General features: G+C 36.3%; 2 protein-coding genes across 2 annotated transcripts in view; one reads left to right on the top strand and one right to left on the bottom strand.

Moving 5' to 3' along the window:
* The window catches only part of PJA2 (praja ring finger ubiquitin ligase 2), a 293,785-nt gene that overhangs the window by 35,223 nt on the left and 240,631 nt on the right, over positions 1-17,931 (top strand). The gene's annotated exons all lie outside the window — the stretch shown is intronic.
* The window catches only part of MAN2A1 (mannosidase alpha class 2A member 1), a 113,708-nt gene continuing 110,178 nt past the window's right edge, over positions 14,402-17,931 (bottom strand). Inside the window, exons 21-22 of the mRNA XM_048931363.1 lie at positions 15,643-15,753; positions 14,402-14,767 (exon numbers count right to left, since the gene is read on the bottom strand). Coding sequence (XP_048787320.1) covers positions 14,615-14,767; positions 15,643-15,753 — 264 coding nt within the window. The 3' untranslated portion in view covers positions 14,402-14,614. The remainder of the gene's footprint in view (positions 14,768-15,642; positions 15,754-17,931) is intronic.

Raw genomic sequence — 17,931 nt, 5'->3', positions numbered from 1 at the left:
TAATGAATACAGACATGCATAGACAGGCAAGCTTGGCCAACTGCAGACCTACATTGTAAGGATTTTGCATTTCCTCAATTGTATTTGAAGGCATACTTATGATCAAACGTTTTCTTATCTTGTTTGTTATTAGTCTTCTATTAACATTATCTTTCTTCATGTGAGGTGTGGAGAAGGAAGAGCAAGCTGAGTATCAGGCTTCAGAAAAGAAAGAGAGCTCTTCCAAGTAAGAGACCAAAGCTATTGTCATGGCAACAAGAATTCAGTGCATACGCTTCTCTTGCCTAAACTCTAGCAGAATGGTAAAAATAATCTATTTATAAATTGGAAATACAGTATTTCTAGTTAAAGATTGAATCTCTAAGTGACACTCTAATTTACATAAGTTCCAAAGGAAAGACCAAGAGATACAGATTTGTGTATTAATTAAAGATTTTGTGATGATCAAGAAGGTAGAACAACGTACAGGTACTACATAAAATCAAAAATTTAAAATATTTTCATTTTTTTAAAAAGATCTTAACAACATTTTATGTTGAGGAAAGAAAAAAAAAACAAAAAAAAAAAAACCAAAAAAAAAAAGTGATTTCCTCGTAGTACCTCCTAATGAAATAAATTTCCTAAAATTAAATGACAAACAAGAAAAGTAGCTGAACACTATAGAATAAAAAATATATACACTGGAAAAAATCACTGCAATTGCTCTGCTAAACAATGTAATAAGCACATAACTTTGAACTGCGGACTTCCATGATTTTGTTTGGTTGGTGGCTTGGGTGGGTGAGTGGGTTTATGTTCTCCTTTTTGCTTTAAAAAGGAATTACACGCATTTGAAAAGGTTTCTGGAAGAGCACGGATTCGCTGATCCTATGCTATAATGCACCAATTTTTGCAGAATAAGTTAAACATTCAAAGCATTATGTAGTAAATAATTAACACATTAAATACTCAGGAAGTATGAGAAAGTACAGAACTGTTCATTTAAAAACTGTGATTTTGAGTCACGTGTTTCTTTGCTGATGGAAGCTACGAACAGTCCTGTTTGGGTTTAAAGCAAATTATTTTTTTTCCCCCATTTTAACTTGACTTAGTCTTGCTAAACTTCGATTCTGACTGTGCAAAGTGTAATTATTGCCTAGTAGCAAATAATATCAGCAAGTTGTTGGGGGAGACCAGCAATCTGCTTTCCAGAGTTGAGTGGCACCTGCCTGCCTGGCACAGCTGCTCGTAGTCACTATTGCCTAAGTATGGGGACCCAGTTCCCTCCTCACGTGCTCTGTAGCTCAACACTGTTGGCTGTACTTACCTCCACACCTGGGAAAACATCATGTATATGAGCAAATGTGTTGGACTTCTCTCCTGGAGGTAAATTAACTCACAAATAGCAGTGTGAATCTGCATCCTTACTAGCTTTTCAGCAACTGATTCTCCCAAGAGCATTTCTCTTATGCTGCCAGAGAACATGCTCTTCCAACAGGAAGCCTGGTGTCTCAGTGCAAATCAAAGCTTTAGCATTATGCAGGTGGTAGTCAGAGTTTACTATTTTGGGTGATGATCAGCAAAATGCTCCCAGGTTTTCATTAAATCAAGTACTAAATGAAAAACCGTGATTCTGTTCAGCTGCAAGAGTGAGGCTGCTCACTGACAAAAAAGAAGTGATTTGAGCAGCTTTCAACAACAGCCCAGGCTTGAGTGATAGGAAAAATAGAGGGATAGCCTATTTTGTAGCATTGATCTTACAGTCTTTACTCCAATAAATCATTATATCAATCTCCAAAATCAATTGATATCGCCTTTTGGCTTTGTATCCTTTTATCTCTCTCTCATTTGTATTTTTTCCCTTTGAATACATATTCTTTTGGCCACGTGACCTCTCCGTCCAGGCTATTAGATCACTGATGTAAGGTGATATTCCAGTAAATACAGTTAATCCCCAGAAGACTAATCTATGAGCATTGGTAGTTGTGTATACACGTGTAAGAGTGCCAAGCAGTGAATGCTTCAGTGCACCTAGAGTAGATATTTCTCTGACTCATTCTGTAGAAGACTTATTTGTTTTCCCTGCAGACTGAGTGCAGAGAATGAGGAGAGAAATCAGCATCTGGTGATGAAAATCTTTCTTTCCACAGTAGTCTGTATGATTGCTATCATGGTGTTTCCTCCTATATGAATTTACTAATGCTTTCCCCATTTTACTGCATGCCAAACTGCACACAAATACATCTAATCCCAACCCAACTTCTGCTTTTTGCACTGGTTTCCTTTAAGATAGAGAGAACGTCCAAGGTCTCATATCTAATTTTCAACATTCCTAATGACTTGGAACAAATATCTAAATAAGTAGAATGGTAGTAACAAACATAGAATTTTAATCATGATGACGCATTTAAATGCTGGATGGAGGCTAAATCAAGAATGAACAATAAATTTGTGTAAAAATTTCATCTGCAAGATGTATGCGACATTGCCTTTTTAATATATTTGTATTTCTCAATCCTGTATTTAAAATAAAGTCCTACACCCATCAAAAAATCTTCACTGAAATAAGTCTTTTCATCACTGTGGAAGTAATGAAAGATGGTTACTTCTATTCACAACTGATGTTTAGAATAATTTCATTCCTCCTTCTGTCCATTATGGCAAGCCATCTTTCAAGGTCAACCTGAGGAATATCATGTTATTCCAAGAACAACTTATTCTGTCTTTTTTTTTTTAATTTGTAGGCGCAATGGCTTTAGAAAATTTCCTCAGCTGGAACCTCAGATTAAATATTGTGGTTGTTTTTCCTGTCTACTTTAAAAATCCAGTGAAGAAATCCATAAATTCCTGAGACATACGCTCTACGTGTTATTTTGTTCGCGTGGGTCAGAACAGTTGTAGGATCTACCTTTTTCAAACAAGATTTCTTTTCGGAGTGGATAAACAAATTTAGTTTTATTTTCTTCAAAGGGTTTCTCCATTGTCTTGTCAGAAATTACCATCGCATTTTCCCTGCTCAAACTGAAATGAACATCAGTTTGAGTTGGCAGGATTTCTCCATTGTCCAAAAGATGGAAATCCACTTGTGCTTTCCAAGACCTCAAACAAGAGTTTTATAGCGTTGCCTGCTGATGCTCAGCTATGGGAAATGCTGCAAGTCAGGTTGTTTCTGACTCTTGTGCAACCAGGTGCTATACTCATATTTCTAGTTTTAGCCAACAAGTCACCATGCCAGTCATTTCTGTCACCTACTAATCTTACTGAAGACTGGATGTTTCCTAAGATAACATGCCTTTATTCATTATTATCTTTGTTTCTAATTGCTAAACTTCAAATTTCTTACACTATTCATTGTCACAAGGCCGAATCTCAGACACATTAATAAAAAATGTTGTGAGATGATCTTGGAACATGGCTACCCAGTCCTATTTTCTGTAATAGTTTTCCACTGTCAGATTTCCTTTATCCTCCTGATAAATTTTTGTTTGGTTTTACTAAAGTTCTGAAAACAGCAGAAAGTTCAACAGTTTGAAGTAATGATACAATCCTAAAATCTTTCTCGAAGTCAACAGTAGAGCCACGCATCAACTAATTTTTCTCTCTCCCATGGAATCTAAGCATTCTCTCTCTAACCTGGAATCAGTTAATTTGTGTTAATGTGATAATTCATGGACTCAAACAACTGCACTTCTAAGATGGATATTTGCCTATTGATTTGCCAGTACATAAATTTACATAATTATTTATCTGCCTTAAAATGTTTTATGTCTTGAGTGCTGGCCTACTATCCTATATACATTTCTGATTAGTGAAATAATCATATTTCTTTTAATTACTAGAACATATGCAAAATATTCCTCTTTCAGAGAAATCCAGATTTTTTCTGCATCAAATTTATTGCTGCTTCCTGAAGAGTGATGGTTTAAAAAGGGCTGACATCAAAATTGTTACAAAATTTCAAATTTGCTAGTCCCAAAGATTAGACCAAAGATGTCTGCAGAAACTGGAGAATTCCATTAATGTAGCACTAGTGGTCAAACAATAAAGAAAATATCCAAATACTCAGTTCATTCAATGAGATTTGAGCTTTTCTATAGTATGGACTTTGGCTTTGCAATATATCCTGTATGAAAGATCATAGAATCAAAGAATCATAAAATTAGCAAGATTGGAAAAGATCTACAAGTCCAACCATCCACCTATCACCAATAGTTCTCTAAACCATGTTCTTCAACAGAATGTCTAAACATTGCTTGAGATGGTGTCTCCACACCTGGGCAGCCCATTGCAGCACCTGACCACTCTTTTGGAAAAGCAGTATTTCCAAATGTCCAGCCTGAATCTTCCCTGGCACAGCTTGAGGCCATTCCCTCTAGTTCTACCACCAGCTACACAAAAGAAGAGGCTGACCCCCAGCTCACTACAACCTCCCTTCAAGTAGGTAGAGAGAGCAATAAGGTCTCCCCTGAGCCTCCTCCAGTCTGAACAAACCCAACTTCCTCAGCCGCTTGTCATAAGGCCTGTGCTCCAGACCCCTCACCAGTTTTGTTGTTCTTTATTTTTTAAATAAATTCCAGGGCTGATGTTAGAAAATCAAAATCATTCAAGCGTAGGCTGCCTGATACTTTGGTCAGGAATCCTTGTGGTTTAGTCTATATGTAGAATCTAAATAAGAGACACCACAGTAATGTTTTGAACAGTTTTAACCCCAAAAGGGAGAGAGTCAGAGAGACAAAGGCTGACCAAGTAGCCAGACAAAATGCTACCAAGCACTGTACTCCAGGTGCAGCCTCACAAGTGCTGAGTACAGAGGTACAATTACTTACCTGCTCCTGCTAGCAATGCCATTTCTGATACAAGCTAGAATGAAGAATGTTGTTATTGGTAAATGATCATGTCAGCAGGCACCATAACATTCTCACTCTGGCTACTAGAGTGCAACTTAGTGTTTTATATCTAAATGCTCTAGAAGTTCTGAATATCTGACACACCCACACGCAGATGATGCGTAAGAGCCAAGTCCAAAAAAATCCTTCCACTGATGGCTGTCTAGGAAGTTACTCAGATTCAAGCAATCTGAGTTTTCTTTTTGCCCAAAGAAATTTTCCTTTTTTGATTGTCTAGCTTCAGTAATCAATCCTTTTTGAAATGATTTGCATTTCCTCGGCTTCAATTTTGTATCACCAATCTTGAATTTCCACAGGCACTTGCTACAACATGGGCTCTGTTCAAAGGCCCAAGATACCAAGACCAAGACACCATCTTTCAGGAAGTAAGGAAGAGCCTTGAAACATAGTATGAAGCATTATGAAAGACAAGATAAATCACTTTTTATTGTCAGAGATCTGGAATTGCCATGAAAACATTTTTCCTTTGTCCTTTGTATTTGTTTCCATTTGCCAGTACCTACTTTTAAAGCCAAGAGTAGAATGCAAACTTGATCTGTACAAAATCACCATTTATCAGTGCTACTGGAGAAAAATCCTCTGAATCTCAGTGTCCGCTCTGGGTCAAGTCAAGTGACATCGAATTGGTGATTGCCCTCTTTTTTAGAGGAATTATAAACTCTAGCTTCACTATCCATACTTCCACATCTGCCATCACACCCCTGCCATCACCTTTCCAACCCAGTCACTCTGTGACCTGCTTATCAAAAATGCTACCTGTCACCATGGTCACAAGGCTTTGGGAACCTAATGATTTAAGCAGTACCGATGTGAAACTGGGCATGTCCAAAAAGCCTTGTACATCCGGTAAAATTTGACCATAGTTTGCAGTAAATATGTGAACTGGACTTTCATTGACCTTACATCGTGGAATGCTAGAAATCTTGACAGAGATGGCAGGATATTCCCAGATAAAGTGGATAACTGGACAAAATAGACATGTGGGTGATAGAGGTAATGCTTGTTCAATAAGATCTCATTGCTACTTTTTTTTCCCCCCTTTTCCTACTGATATATACTTAGGTTGTAGCTCTTTAGCACTGACACTTATAACAGTCTCAAGTTAGACAAGTGAACAGTAGCTATTATTTTATCTTGGATGTAGAAGATTGCTCTGTATTACTTGGTTGGGAGTACTTATTCTTTTTTCCCATTCCATCATTAAGAAAGAAATCCACAGAAGCTTTTTCCTCTACATTAGCTTTGACATGGTTCACTGCTTCGTACTTCATACATTATAAATAAAAATGCCACAATGTGGTAACTACTTGTCAAACCCCAAAACAAAACAAACAAATGATGGAGATTTATTTCTGATCAGAGATTCATTTCTGATCCGGATCTGCTGCTAAATTCTCCCCAAAACACTTGTTTCTCATTTCAGTCACTCTTCGTTTATTTTGTCAGGGAAATAACTAATGGAGTGAAGCAACACACTTATCCACGCCTCAGGAAAGGGGATTATGATGTTATGATGTGGAACACCCATAACAAAAATCATAAAACCATGACAATATGGCATCTTTCCTTGTTCTAATTACACAATTATTAACTATAATAAAACCCATCTTAACACAATTATTGTCTTGGCTCATACTTCAGTGGCCCAGTTTTTGTTGAATTTTCACATCTTTTTGAAAATTCATTACTCATTTTGTCTGAGACTAATTAAGTGAATAGGTTGTGAATCTCTGTGCAAAAATCATTTAATGAAGCTTGTTTTACAGTTACATTTGAACTTTTGCTGATTCTTTCTTATAGTCAATTGCCAAATCAGCAGTGTTCATTTAGTAAGGTAAAAGTAAAAGCAATGGAACTGGTTTTGGAAATACAAAAGCAGTTTTCATGTGGTGTGAATACCTGACTTCTATTATGCTGATATTATTCTGCCCATTAGTGATCTTGCTCTATTCTGAACTGACACATTTGTAACAGCTGAATACAATTTTTTGACTTTTCCTTTCAGACTCATTTTGAGGGATTAGCAGGTGATCCAAGACAGCCAGCATGGTTTTACCAAGGGAAGGTCATATCTGACCAATTTGGTGGCCTTCTATGGTGGAGTGATGACATCGGTGGACAAAGGGAAGGCAATCAATGTCATCTACCTGGAATTGTGCACAGCCTTTGACATGGTCCCCAACCACATCCTTATCACTAAATTGAAGAGATATGGATCTGAGGGGTGAACTGTTCAGTGGATAAGGAATTGGTTGGAAGGCCATAGATAGGGAGTTGTGGTGAATAGCATTATGTCCAGGTGGAGGCTGGTGATGAGTGGTGTCTCCAAGGGGTCTTGGGACTTGTGCTCTTCAGCGTCTTTGATTGATGATGGAATTCAGTGCACCGCAGCAAGTCTGTCTGCCAGTGACATCAAGTTGAATGGTGTGGTTGACATGCTAGAAGGAAGGGATGCCATTCAGAAGGACCTCAGCAAACTTGAAAGGTGGGCCTTGGTGAATCTAATGAGGTTCAACACAGCAAAGTGCAAGATTTTGCGCTTGGGTCAGAGTAATCCCAGATATGTATACAGATTGGGAGAATTCCTTGAGAATACCCCTGCAGACAGGGACTTGGGGCTCCTGGTGGGTGAATCACTGAACACGAGCAGTACTGTGCTCTTTCTGCCCAGAAGGCCAATGGTATCCTGGGCTCCATCAGAAGAGGGGTGGCCAGCAGGGACAGGGAGGTGATTGTCCCTCTCTACTCTGCCCTCGTGAGCACCCAGATGGAGTACTGTGTCCAGGTCTGGAGTGCCCAAGGAAAGATGTGGAGCTGCTGGAGAAGGTCCAGAGGGCTGGAGCACCTCCACTACAAATACAGGCTGAGGTAGCTAGGCTTCTTCAGCCTGGAGAAGACTGCAAGGAGACCTCATTGCAGCCTTCCAGTATTTAAAAGGGGATAATAAAGAGGAGGGAAATCAACTTTTTACAAGAGCAGACAGTGACAGGACAAGGCGGAATGGTTTTAAGCTCAAGGAGAGAAGGTTTAGATTGGATGTCAGGGGAAGTTATTTACTGAGAGAGTAGTGAGGTGCTGGAACAGGCTGCCCAGAGAGGTTACGGATGCTCTGTCCCTGGAGGTATTCAAGGCCAGGTTGAATGGGGCACTGGCAACCTGGTCTAGTACCAGATCTGGAGGTTGGTGGTCCTGCTGTGGCAGGGGGTTGGAACTTGATGATCCTTGGTATCCCTTCCAACCCAAGCCATTCTACTGTTCTATGAATTCATTTTAGTTTGAAACAGAATTTTGTTCAAAATAATTCAAACAATATAGAACAAAGATGATATTCCACTTCATATTCTTGGATATTAAACAAGAAATTCAGAGAGCAAGGATTATCCTACTGTATTTTATTTCCATTAGGCATTTGAAAACACAAAAACAAAACAAAAAGAAAAAAAAAACCCTTATATTTGTCTTTTAGAGGGGAGTGATAGCTATTTGCTAAGCAGAGAAATGGATACATTGTGAAGTATCTGAGAAACAGCCTTGAACAGATTGAGAGCTTGTGGGTAAAAATCAAGGACTGGACCAATAAAGAACATATGATGTCTATGGTCTACTACAGACCACCTGATGAAGGGGAGGTTGTGGATAAAATCTCTTTACTTCAAATACAACAAGCTGTGGTTGCGTTTTCTTATCCTGATGAAGGATTTCAGCCTCCAGGATGTCTGCTGTGAAAGCAACACAATGGGCTGCAAACAGTCCAGGAGACTTCTGGAGTTCATTCAGGATGACTTTCTGGTTCAAGTATTGGACAGAACAATCAGAGGTGAAGTGTTACCGAACCTGGTGCTCAGAGAGCAGAGGAGAACATTAAAGAGGCTAAGAGTGGAGGCAGTCTGGGCCGGGATGATTATGAACAGATCCTTCTGGAAAAGACGTAAAGGCACATGCAAGATGAGGAGGTGATCTGAGACAGCAAACATGGCTTCACTAAGAGCTGATTATGCCTGACCATTTGGGTGGAGTGACAGCATGGGTGGACAAAAAAAGGGCAACTGGACTTGTGCAAGGTTTTCATGATGGTCAAGCACCACATTCTTGTCTTTAAATTGGAGAGAGAAGGATTTGAGACAGAACTGAGACAGAATTGCATGCATGATCACAGCCAAATGGTTGTGGTCAACAGTTCTATGTCCAGGTGGATTCATAAGTCCACTGAGGGACAGATGATCTTTAACATCTTTATCAATGACATAGAAAGCGGAATCGACTGCATCCTCAGCAAGTTTGCTGATGATACCAAGCTGAGTGGTGCAGTTGACACAACAGAAAGGAATCTAAAGGACAGCCTTGAGAAATCAGCCCATGGGAAACTAGTGAGGTTCGATAAGGCCAAGGGCAAGGAACTGCACCTCAGGGCAATCTCAGACGTTTACGGACTTGAGGAGAAGAACTCCTCAAGAACAGCTCTGCAGAAAAGACTTGAGTCAGCAGCAATGTGTCCTTGCTGCTCAGAAAGCCAGCAGTACCCTCGGCTGCACTGAAAGAGGGGTGGAACAATATTATTACCTTTTAAATTATTTTTTGTCCATTTTCACAGCTATGCCTTTTGGCCACCATGCCAAATCAAGCCAAATAAGTCATGAAGGAATTTTCTCAAAGATAATGGACTTTTATGAGAGAAAATTTCCTTCCTTCTTAAGTCTTCATGAGATTTGTGAATGACTGCTGTAAATTTACAGTATTACTGATGGCATTTAACCAGAACTGGCCTTTAACTGGCATCAGTATTAATGATTGCATTTAACTGGTATTTACCTGGAACTGCTTATTTTCTTTTAATGATATTTTCCTGCTGAAATCATTGAGGTTCTTTTCTGCTAGAAAACTCAAAATAGTTCAAAAGTTTAATATCATCTATCTTCTAGAAAGCTTTCCATTCCAGCACAATCAGACTGATGATCCTCTCTGTTTAATGTGTCAGACTTGATTATTTTATGGTTGTTTCTCAATTTTGCTCTAACAGAATCAGGTCCTGCTTACAGGTCATCTATTTTTCCTAAAAAATTTCCAGTTGTTTTGAAAAGAGCTTACCTATGTTCTGTATTGTAGAAGAAGATGTCAGGTTCCAACAGTTTCAGATATTTTGCCTATAATAATATAACTCCTACTGTAAAAATTCATTCTCAATACATGATTGCTTGCTTTATGCAGTTCTACAAGACGGTTGATGCGTAGAAAAATGTATGGAGCATCTTAATGAGCAATCATTGATTAACAGATAAAGTCTTATCCCAGATGACTGACTACCATTGTCATGAACTTGGAAAAATCCGTGCACAGTTTACATATAGATAAGAGAACGATTATTATTATTATTATAATTTTTTAAATGGGACAAAATCAGGACTAATTTAAGACAAACACAACCTAGTAATTGTCTGGTCACAGAGCTATGAAATGCATTTTATGTATTTTCTTCCCAAAGGAATCAAACACTTTAGCGTTTCAGTTTACATTGTATATCAGACTACTGTTTTTTTTTGTTGTTGTTGTTGTTTTTTGTTTTGTTTTTAATGTCATAAGAAAACAGGGTGTTATCAAAAACAACAGAACATTCAAACGCTTCCTGAGAGACAGCCATATGAAGTGACGTTTTGCCATATTACACATGAATACCCAGATGAAGTGCATAGAGCTGCAGGAGCAGGGCCTGAGCTAGAATGTCTGTAAAGCTGCAGCATTCTTATCTCTAGAGCATGCACAACTTTTTCAGTTTGAGTCTCACTGTGGGCACACAGGACAGAAGTCCAAGTCCTAATCTGTCCTTCCTGAAGGATAGGGAAGGCACAGTGTCCCGGCATTAAGTGACTTGAGCGTTATGCTAACACACCCTACACCCAGAAGGGAAGCTGCAGGATGATCACAGACAACAGTCCCTGCACACAGCATATTTGTTGGTGATGTGCTCTCCCCCAAACAGTAAAGGCTACATGTGAGACCACTCCTGAGCACGATCCTCTTTGCTCTACTAGAGCATAGTATCTAAGTGTCCACATCGCTACAGACATGTAGAGAAATGTGGAATCCGCTGTTTCAAAATGTTGTGTATCCATGTATACGTGAAATACAGAAAAGTGTATTTCAGAAAGATTTTACCTCTAACTGGAATACATTGTCTAGATGGTCATTATAGTGTCAGTCGATTTTAGGGCAGGATGACATAAAAAGGTGATGTGGCACTTCATATTGGATCTAAACCCATCATTGCTACTGCAAACAGACATTTTATACTTTTATTCTGTATCCAGAAATATAAGCTTTAAAATGTTGGGGACTTACGCGATACCCTTGCATGTATACTTTTACATTTATAGCTAAAATATCCAGTCCAGCTGGATGTAACTCATTAGTTACAAGCACTGAGAAATATATACTAGTTGTTTTTGCAACTTGTTATTCTCTGGCTCCAACACTTTGGGAAGCAAATCTGCAAAACACCTATGCCTGCTCAACTTGCAATATGTAATTACAGTATATTAGCATTATAATAATTTGCTTAAAAGAATTCAGTCTAATATAACAGTTGAACTGTTAATTTCACTGTATTTTCTAATGGAGTATTTATTTACAAGAACAGCTTTCATTCCATTACTCTCAAATGCTGTAAGTAGTAATAACATTAATTCAAATTAAACAAAAAATCAGTGATTTTACACTTTATTTTAAATCAGTGCAAGGTTTCTTTTTTGAAGAAAGACATAACCATCACTTTCCTATCTCTTGTAGTAACATGTTTAGATTTCTGAATTTAGTCTCAGCATCTTTCATCAGAGTGCATCTCAGTACATATAATCCTAATTCTCAAACGCTATTGATGTATGGAACTCCTTACAGTAAGCTATGATTACATTGTGTTTTTAAACTAGTTATTGCTAAGTCATTAAGAACACTGCACACATCTCACAATAACATTATCTTTTATTAGAGATCTTATTTTACATATCCCCATAAGATATAAAACCTTCAAAGAGAAAATATCAAAAACCTTCAATTTAAATCAGTTTGTTTCAGACAACATGAGTAAGTAAAAACAAAGACATTTAAGAGGAACGTAAAAAAAAAAAATCAGTACAGGTATTACTAGTATGGAAAGTAATTACAAGATTTAAATCTTTTTATTTTTGTTTATTCAGCATTGTCTTTAAAACCATCCTGGATGAAAGAAAGGATGTTTGGTTTTCTTAACCAGTAGTTTTACAACCAGCAGCTACAAAATAGAAAAAAACACAGGCTGAAAGGTGAATATGCAGGGAAAAAAACTTCACTGGAATCTCATAGCAAAAAAACGTAGTGTGAGGTGATACTACGAACTGTTGGAAAAAAGAAATTAATAGTCACATTCTGAACCAATTAACATAAAATTTATTTTCAGACTTCAGAGTTTTGACTTAGTTACAGATTTCGGGAATGTCTGAATTCCAGACTGAAGGCTGTTCTGTTGCTACATAAAAAGCAATGCAAAATAAGAGAACAATGACTACATCTCCTGGTTAAGAAAGACACAGGCATCATGATTGTACAGCTGATGACGAAAGGTACAAAGCTATTTGATCTTTTGGAAGCAATTCCAATGGTAAAATACTTCAAAACATTATTGCATCAAAATTTTACCCTTCTGCTTCACAAAACTTGAAATATTTTGAAAGCTCTCTTGCACAGAACAAACAAAAGTCTCTGAAGCATTTTAATTCTAACGATGCAATAAAATAAACATTACAAGAACCTTCTGCTGGCGAGTCTACCGAGCTCTGACTTCCAACAACAACAGAAGTATTTTCAATTACTATAGCTCAGAAAAACTTACAGTACACGTTTATTGCATGAAAACATCAATTTCAGGGATCTGTCTGATTCTTTCATTTGTGGTTAGTGGTTCTTACATTTTTGACATAACTTGCACCACATCCTGCTAAGTACATCCACTAACTACAGAATATACAGCAGATTGAATCAAATAGGGCAACTCTATGCAACCCTGATGGAGACCCAACCCATGACAATGCACAACATTTTCTTTTAAGATAGCCTGTAGCTACAAGATATCATCTAATAAATCGTGGATCATAATGATGGTATTAAACACAGTAGGTATTATTAGAGTTAGAAAATAGCACACCTTTTTACCAGTTACAATGACTTTCCATGCAATAGTATTGAAGATAAGCAATGAAGTTTGAAAGGCATAAACGAGATGGAAAAGGTAAGAAGATACACAAAGATTAGTAAATGGGATAACACTCAAGTGTGTGTTTATGCGTGTTAACTGTAAACAGTAGCTCTACTTAGGGAGTATTTCTCACACTTGAATGGCTTCAGCACTAAATATGAATTAGTTAATATGTGGAAATAAAGCTAAAAGTAAGACTCCATTCTTCAGTAAGGTGAACATGTGAACACTGGCAATGTAACTGAGGTTACAAGCTTGAAAAATTATGCTTAAAATATAGGCACATGATTCTGAATGCACAGGTCACAGAGTCTGCGACAGGCAAGCACACGTTTTGATGGGTTTGCAAACTATGTCTTGCTTACTATCAACTTTCTGCGTCGAACTGCAATTTCCTTGAAAGCAGCTGAATTTAGATTTTACAGTGATTTTTGTCTGTTTCATATTATGACATCATATTAATACATTCAAATAGTTGCTCGGAATAAGATAGTACAAACTTGGTGCAGGAGGACATAGATCAGAGTGTGGCCAGCATTGTCAAACAGGAGATACACAGCTTAAGTATTATATAAACTACTTTTCCCCAAAAAGCATTAACATAGACACCAAAATTTTAACAAGACATATCAAAAAATAAGGCACATTTATCTTGATATGGTAATCTTGAAATAGAAAACTCACTTCAGAGAACATTGATATCTAAATGAGTTTTATAAAAAATCTCGTAATCATGATAAACATGGACATTTCTCATCATGTATAATGGAATAATTGCACATATCCCAGTGTGTCAAGTAACAAAAAGGGAATTTTATTAAATGATTCCATTGCAAAATTATTTCGTAGGTTCATGTTTTCCTATTTACATAATTCAGGTGAATGGCAGATGTATTAAAATCTACCACCACTTGTCACAAGTACTGCAGGCTTTCATTTTACCACAATTAAAGATCCCCTTTTCGTTGAGTAAATTGAAATTAATTGTGGAATAATTTGACATTATTGTCATTGATATAAATGATTGCAGATTTTTGGAAATCAGCTAGTAACAAGTACATTTTATTGTATTTTGTTTCAAAGTTGAATCAGGGCTTTCTACACTGAATTATTTATACATAAATTTATCAGCAATCTGCAAAGAAAGCTGCTTAAAACCCAATCCCCTTCTTACGAAAATTAAAACACCAGAAACATAATTAGCATTTGACCTGAGATTTAATCTGTTGAGAGGTTAACATCCTTATAAATTTCTTCACTTGTTGCACTAATGTGTTAACTTATACTGATGTTGGTATTTTATGGAAAAAAAAAAAAAAAAAAAAAAGGTTGCTTGCAACATGGCTTTTCACTGTGTTGGTAAAAAAAATAATAATGATTAGACAATGCATGTTTTTCTCACAGTATCCAGAAGCTGGAATAACAATAATGTGCTTCTTATTGCACGCAAAATTTTGAGGAGATACTTGCAGATTCCTCTTCTCTATCTGAGTATTACATCCAGACTTCATCTTAGTCGAATCCGGAATGTATTTATCTCCATAGAACTCATATTTATTTCACTTATATTTCTGGCATCTGGAGGTGAATGCATCAAAGATAAAGATGCAGGTGTAAGACTTTCCACATGGAATTTGTTAAAGAGTTTATGCACCTTTACCTGCAGAAAAAGAGTAAATAAATTAGAAAATACATTAAGTACCTTAAACTTTACTTCAATTTTATCTCCAAAATGCCAGGCAAATACCTTCACAATTATCAGCGCAACAATTCTTGCACCAAAATTACTGACTATTTCTATAACACCCCAAACTCTATACACTTGATTCAATCTTTTCAGGTAGAGTTTGCTTGCCATATTTCAAAGCAAGTAAGGTAAACCAGAATGTTTAAAACATGATCAGAAATACTTGGATTAAAATTCTCCTTGTATCTAAAAAGAAAAAAAATATATATCAATTTTTCAACAATAACTTAAATCTGTTTCAAGATTTGCTGTAAAAAATTTTAGAGATTCTAGAAATTATTATCCAGCCTACTGCCCATGGTATCATTTACAACAAAGATGCATGATGTACACATGATTGCATTTGCAAAACATTCAGATATCTGTATGCTTTATATGCTTTAATAAGGAAGTTTTCAAAGTACCAGTCACATGACTTGTAGATAAGTTTAAAAAAACTATTCAAAAGAAAACACTTCAGAATTTTTAAAATAACTCTCTTTGGTAAAGTTGCTCATACTGTACCATTCAAAAAGTGTTTGAGAAATACTGCTGTTATATCAAAACTGCACTTGCAGGAAGTTAGTAAGACTAAATTTGATCTAAAAGTTAACTTGCAGATGCTTACATGGTAATTTCCATGCAGCAGCAGCACCACATCCTTATTAAATGGAAAGTATATTTCAAGATAAAGTTAGCTATAATTCTGTATTTCTCGAGAAATATCAATTTACACTTCAACAATAATTTACTTTTTTACTGTTATTGCAGTACTTGCAAGGTAAAACATCCATAGAATATCAGCATACCTTTCCCTGAGTGGTGGAACAGAGCAGACCCACATCTTTGTTTGAAAACCTACAGTCAAATCCCTTCCTGTGAAGAATCAGAGCAGCTTCATCAGACGGCTCAGTATCTGTCTGCAAACAAACCAGAAGTTACTCAGAAAGTTGCAGAGCCAACAAGACATTTTAAGACCTTGTAAGACTGCCATTACCTTAAAATGAGGGAACCACTCACACCTTAAATAACGTTCAGCCTGAACTGAACGCGTTTCTTTTATTGTCTACAAGATTAAACATAAAAATGACTAAATAGCATAGTGATTTTACATACACAGATACTATCAAATGTGAATTTAAGTGGTGAACAAAAAAATTCAGACCTCAATAAATTCACATGCACAAGAAGACTCAGAATTTAAGTGTATCTATCATAGTTTTGATGGGCTTCCCAGGAAAATTATATGGCAAAAACAGAAGAAATCAGAAAGCATATGTAAAAGTAATTACAACAGGTAGCTTTAAATACTGTAACTATGTTGTAGCAAATTTTCCTTTTGCAAATCTGCCCCATAAAATCTCACATGGCTTAGAAGTTGTGTGAAACCACACACTAGCATACAAATATTAAACAATTACAGATAAGACATGTGGTGCTCTTGAGCCTCAATAGGCATCACAAAGTAATCCAAAATCTCAAATTTCTGATTTGGGATAAATTTCTAAAATCATTTAGGACAAACAGTCACATAAATACTTGAAGTCAGAATCTTGTTTTGACACGTATTTTTCAGCAAACAGTCATATCCTAGAGAACGGAAAGCTTCCCAGATTGGGAAACTTTTCGTAAATACAGTAAGGCATAACAAAAATATGAACTGTACAGTAAGGGTAACAAATGAAATTCTACTTCTCATTATTGATGCATATGCAGGCACACTATCTTCACAGCACCCACAAGTGGCCTGCGACGAGTTTTCCTACATGCCACAGGCTGTTTGTTGTATCACTATACTTACCTGTCATTTATTTTCTATCACGTCATTTATTTCATTGTATGTATTTCCTATTTTAGTTCTCCAGCCCTTCATTTTATTAAATATTTAATAAAGTGGTGTAAGTTTTTTTGTTCGTTATTTAAAACCTTGTTTAACTTGAATTGGGCACTGACATTTTTTCCCAGTAATCTCTCTCATAGTCACATTCATTTTTGTTACTTAAATAAGATCTATTGCCTTGGAGAAGCCTAAGTCAACAAGCGTTAGCCATTTTGTGAAGCTTTATCTCTCTGAGGTGCAACAAATAAGCAGTATCAATAGGTTAGGTGCTCAGATCCATATGAAGTTTCTTCTGATAGTGTAGATCTTGGAACAATATCTTTAACAAGTTTCTTTGAAATACAGCATGATATAACTTCACAGTACTACAAATTCAGTTTTAAATGTAATTCAGATAATAAAATGGTAAATTCAGGTTTTTTTTAAGCAAGTTCTCCCTTTAGAACAACAAAAATGTACCCAACAGTACGTGGACCTGAAATATGATAATTTGCAGCAAGATGTTAACGTGTAAAAATGCTGCATAGTTTACAAAACCAAAGCACATCTCAGTTTGAGAAGATTTTCATGAATAACACAGCTTTTAACCACCTAAAATCATACTGTTAATTAATAAAAGATATCCATGGTAAAATGATTTAAACAGGTTTAGTACGCCTACTTAATATCTATGGTGGCTGAAAAAGTTCTTACATTGTTTATTGAAACAGCAGCTCCATTTCCAAGATTAAATTAATAATAATGACGCATCAACATTATTTTCAGTTTCCAACTATGTAATATTTTGTCAGCCACATGGAAAAGTGCTGCACTTAAAAGTAGACATTTTTATGCACACAAAATGTTACTGTCTAAACATCAGATTAGAGATGTATTAAAATTCATACTAAAAAAGCCTGACTTTTGATGGGGTTAACTGATGTTAAGAATGACAAGATAGTAAGAAAGTATCAAAACTTTATCTTCAGTAGAATCATCTTGTAGTCACCTGAATAACAAATACAGTATAACTGACAGTATGAAAATTTTACTTAAGTTTTTAAAATTAAATATTACCTTAATTAAGATTCAAAATGTTTAAAACATAAAGGTAATTAATGGTGCCTTTGGGAAGAAAGCTTTGATAACATAGTACTCATGATTTTACACTTTCTAGGACTTACTATGCACAGAGCATCCATAATCCATTACTAAAAGAGGTGTAAGACTGAGCAAGCTGCCACAGTTTTCACATATACTTTATCTATTCTTATATCAA

This window comes from Lagopus muta, chromosome Z (assembly GCF_023343835.1).
Source record: "Lagopus muta isolate bLagMut1 chromosome Z, bLagMut1 primary, whole genome shotgun sequence".
NCBI classification, from domain to species: Eukaryota; Metazoa; Chordata; class Aves; order Galliformes; family Phasianidae; genus Lagopus; species Lagopus muta.
Note: the sequence above shows the minus strand (reverse complement) of the source record. Positions and strands in the feature narration are given on the sequence as shown.